Source organism: Podospora anserina, chromosome 5 (genome assembly GCF_000226545.1).
Source record: "Podospora anserina S mat+ genomic DNA chromosome 5, supercontig 9".
Classification (NCBI taxonomy): domain Eukaryota; kingdom Fungi; phylum Ascomycota; class Sordariomycetes; order Sordariales; family Podosporaceae; genus Podospora; species Podospora anserina.
Genome location: NW_001914843.1, coordinates 723,473 through 725,625, shown reverse-complemented (window position 1 = coordinate 725,625; position 2,153 = coordinate 723,473). Strand labels below are relative to the sequence as shown.

Sequence of the window (2,153 nt, the reverse complement as noted above, 5' to 3'; positions counted from 1 at the left end):
GACATCCGACACTCCAGCACATCCATACCCCTGAAGGTTGGCTCCCAGGAGACCCAGCTCGCCCATCTCCCGGAGGATCTTTGGATCGTAGTGCTCATCGCGGTATGCCTCTATCGTGCCGTTAGCCCAAGCAGGCGGATTCGGAGGGTTTCGGGTTCAACGGTTCGTACGTAGTACTCGGGGAAGCAATTGCTCCTGGCAATACCGCTCAGCCGTTTCGGAGACTGCGAGCTCCTCCTCCGTCAACAGGTCCTTTGCTCCGAGCGGGTCCTCCCAGTCGAACTGCACAGCTGGAGATGCCGACGCATAGCTCCGGGTCGGGAGCGCTGGCCGGGCTTGAAGAAGGGCCCGGGCGGGGAATCGTCTGCAGAGGAGTCTGGACATGGTCAATTGGGTTCGTCGGTATACTGACGTTGGTGGCTGGAGCAGAATTCACCTTGTATTTCATTCCCCGCTGTGTTTCCCATTCCTCCTTGTCCATGGCCCCGATAGCTTCCCGATCCCCAGTGCTCATCCCCGCCACTAGCCGATCCACGGATAACCTGGGCCGAGGCTGGTGAGTTGTGGGGGTTAGGGTTATGTACTGGATATCCGTTGCCCCTGACAGGGGTTTATCAGGGGCAAGAAAACAACTGAATAGAGAGCAGATGTCTCCTTGAAGGTTGACAAGTAACATCCTCTGATTCAATCTGAGAATGGTAACAGTAATGTAAAATGGAGACATGTGATGAACCAATTCAAAGGAAGGAGCTTGACATCGCAGCGTGTTCCAACTGGCAGAGCAAGAGCGTTCTGCTCGAAGAACCTGGCTTGAAAAACTTAAAACATCCAACTTCTCTTCACTGACCTCCGGAGTGACCATTACCAATTTCATGCTACCTTTTACCATGCCTTTTTAGTATCGTTAGCTATCATGATCACAAACGCCAGGTAATCCCGCCACTGGCGATACCTTACTCTGTTCCAGAACCGGGCAGCCGCCCGGTGTCTGACATACCTACACTTATATTCGACACACATAATAGCAGCAGACCTTACGATGTCCAATACCGCCGAACCGAATATGTTCCAAGACATCATCACCAACAACAACGACAGCCTAGCCACCTTCGCCGCCATCCGTCTCCTCAGCTGCTGCTGGACAACCATCCCTGGCATTGACCTCGCCTACAACCACCTCCCAGCCAACAATATGATCTCCGCCCTCGATATGCAACTCCGCTACTCCCCCTCCGAGAACCTCATCTCCAGCAACCAGTCAGATACAACCTCACAATACCGAGCCTAGCGAGCAGGATACCCAGGCAAACCCAAATTTGGCTACGACGGGCACCTCGCCGAACCACCCGAGCAGTCCTCTCCCGACGAAGCTCCCAAACGGTCACCAAGCAGAATCCCCTTTTTAGACACCACCCCCATCAAACACCGCCGTCAAAGCGCCTCCAACCTACCAACAAGTTCAAGACCTAACCTCAAAGGAAAAAGCCCCAACCAAAGCACCAGCGCCCTGCCTGACTCCCGACTCAAATCTTTTGATGAACAAAACAGTAAATATCCGGGATCATCCCTCCATCAAATCGATGAACACCCCCCTCTTAGAGAATCATCAGCCTTAACGATCATCTGCCCAGCAGAGCTCGACCACCCCCAACCAGCAGGGGAATAGGTAACATCCCCCCCTCTCCCCTCCTTCCTCTCCTCCCCCCCAAGCTAACAACCCAGTAGAACTCCTCCCCATCATCCCCCTCCCAAACTCGGCGGGGCGCCTTTGAAAAGTTCCGCCAGAAGATCAGGCGCTCGAAATCTGTCTCCTTTCCTGCTACAGAGCCGGAAAGTGAGCAGCATCACGCAGCAGACGGGAGGGAACGGCGGCGGGCTAATCGGGATCGGCTGGAGGAGCCGGCGCAGGGGGCGAGTCCGCTGTTTAAACGCTGGGGGTGTGGAAGGAGGCCGAGTCTGGATTTGATTGCTGTTGCGGGCATGATGATTGCTGCTGGGGAGCAAGACAGGCTTTCTTTGAGGGCCGACGATGTTGAAAAGGGTGAGATACCCACCGGTGGATAGCAACCAGGGGCGTGAAATGAGCCCTCAACCGGAAGCGGATCTTTGAAAACTACAGAAGACGAGCTGTTCAACCCACTATTTCTTGGGCC

General features: G+C 54.7%; 1 protein-coding gene across 1 annotated transcript; it reads right to left on the bottom strand.

Annotated features, from left to right (window-relative positions):
• Positions 1-6: 6 nt before the first annotated feature.
• Positions 7-384, bottom strand: PODANS_5_9550 (uncharacterized protein; the record flags this gene model as incomplete). Its single annotated transcript, XM_001904738.1, has 2 exons — positions 7-110; positions 171-384. Coding segments are annotated over 2 exons (318 nt in total), but the record flags the coding sequence as incomplete, so codon positions are not given.
• Positions 385-2,153: the final 1,769 nt, after the last annotated feature.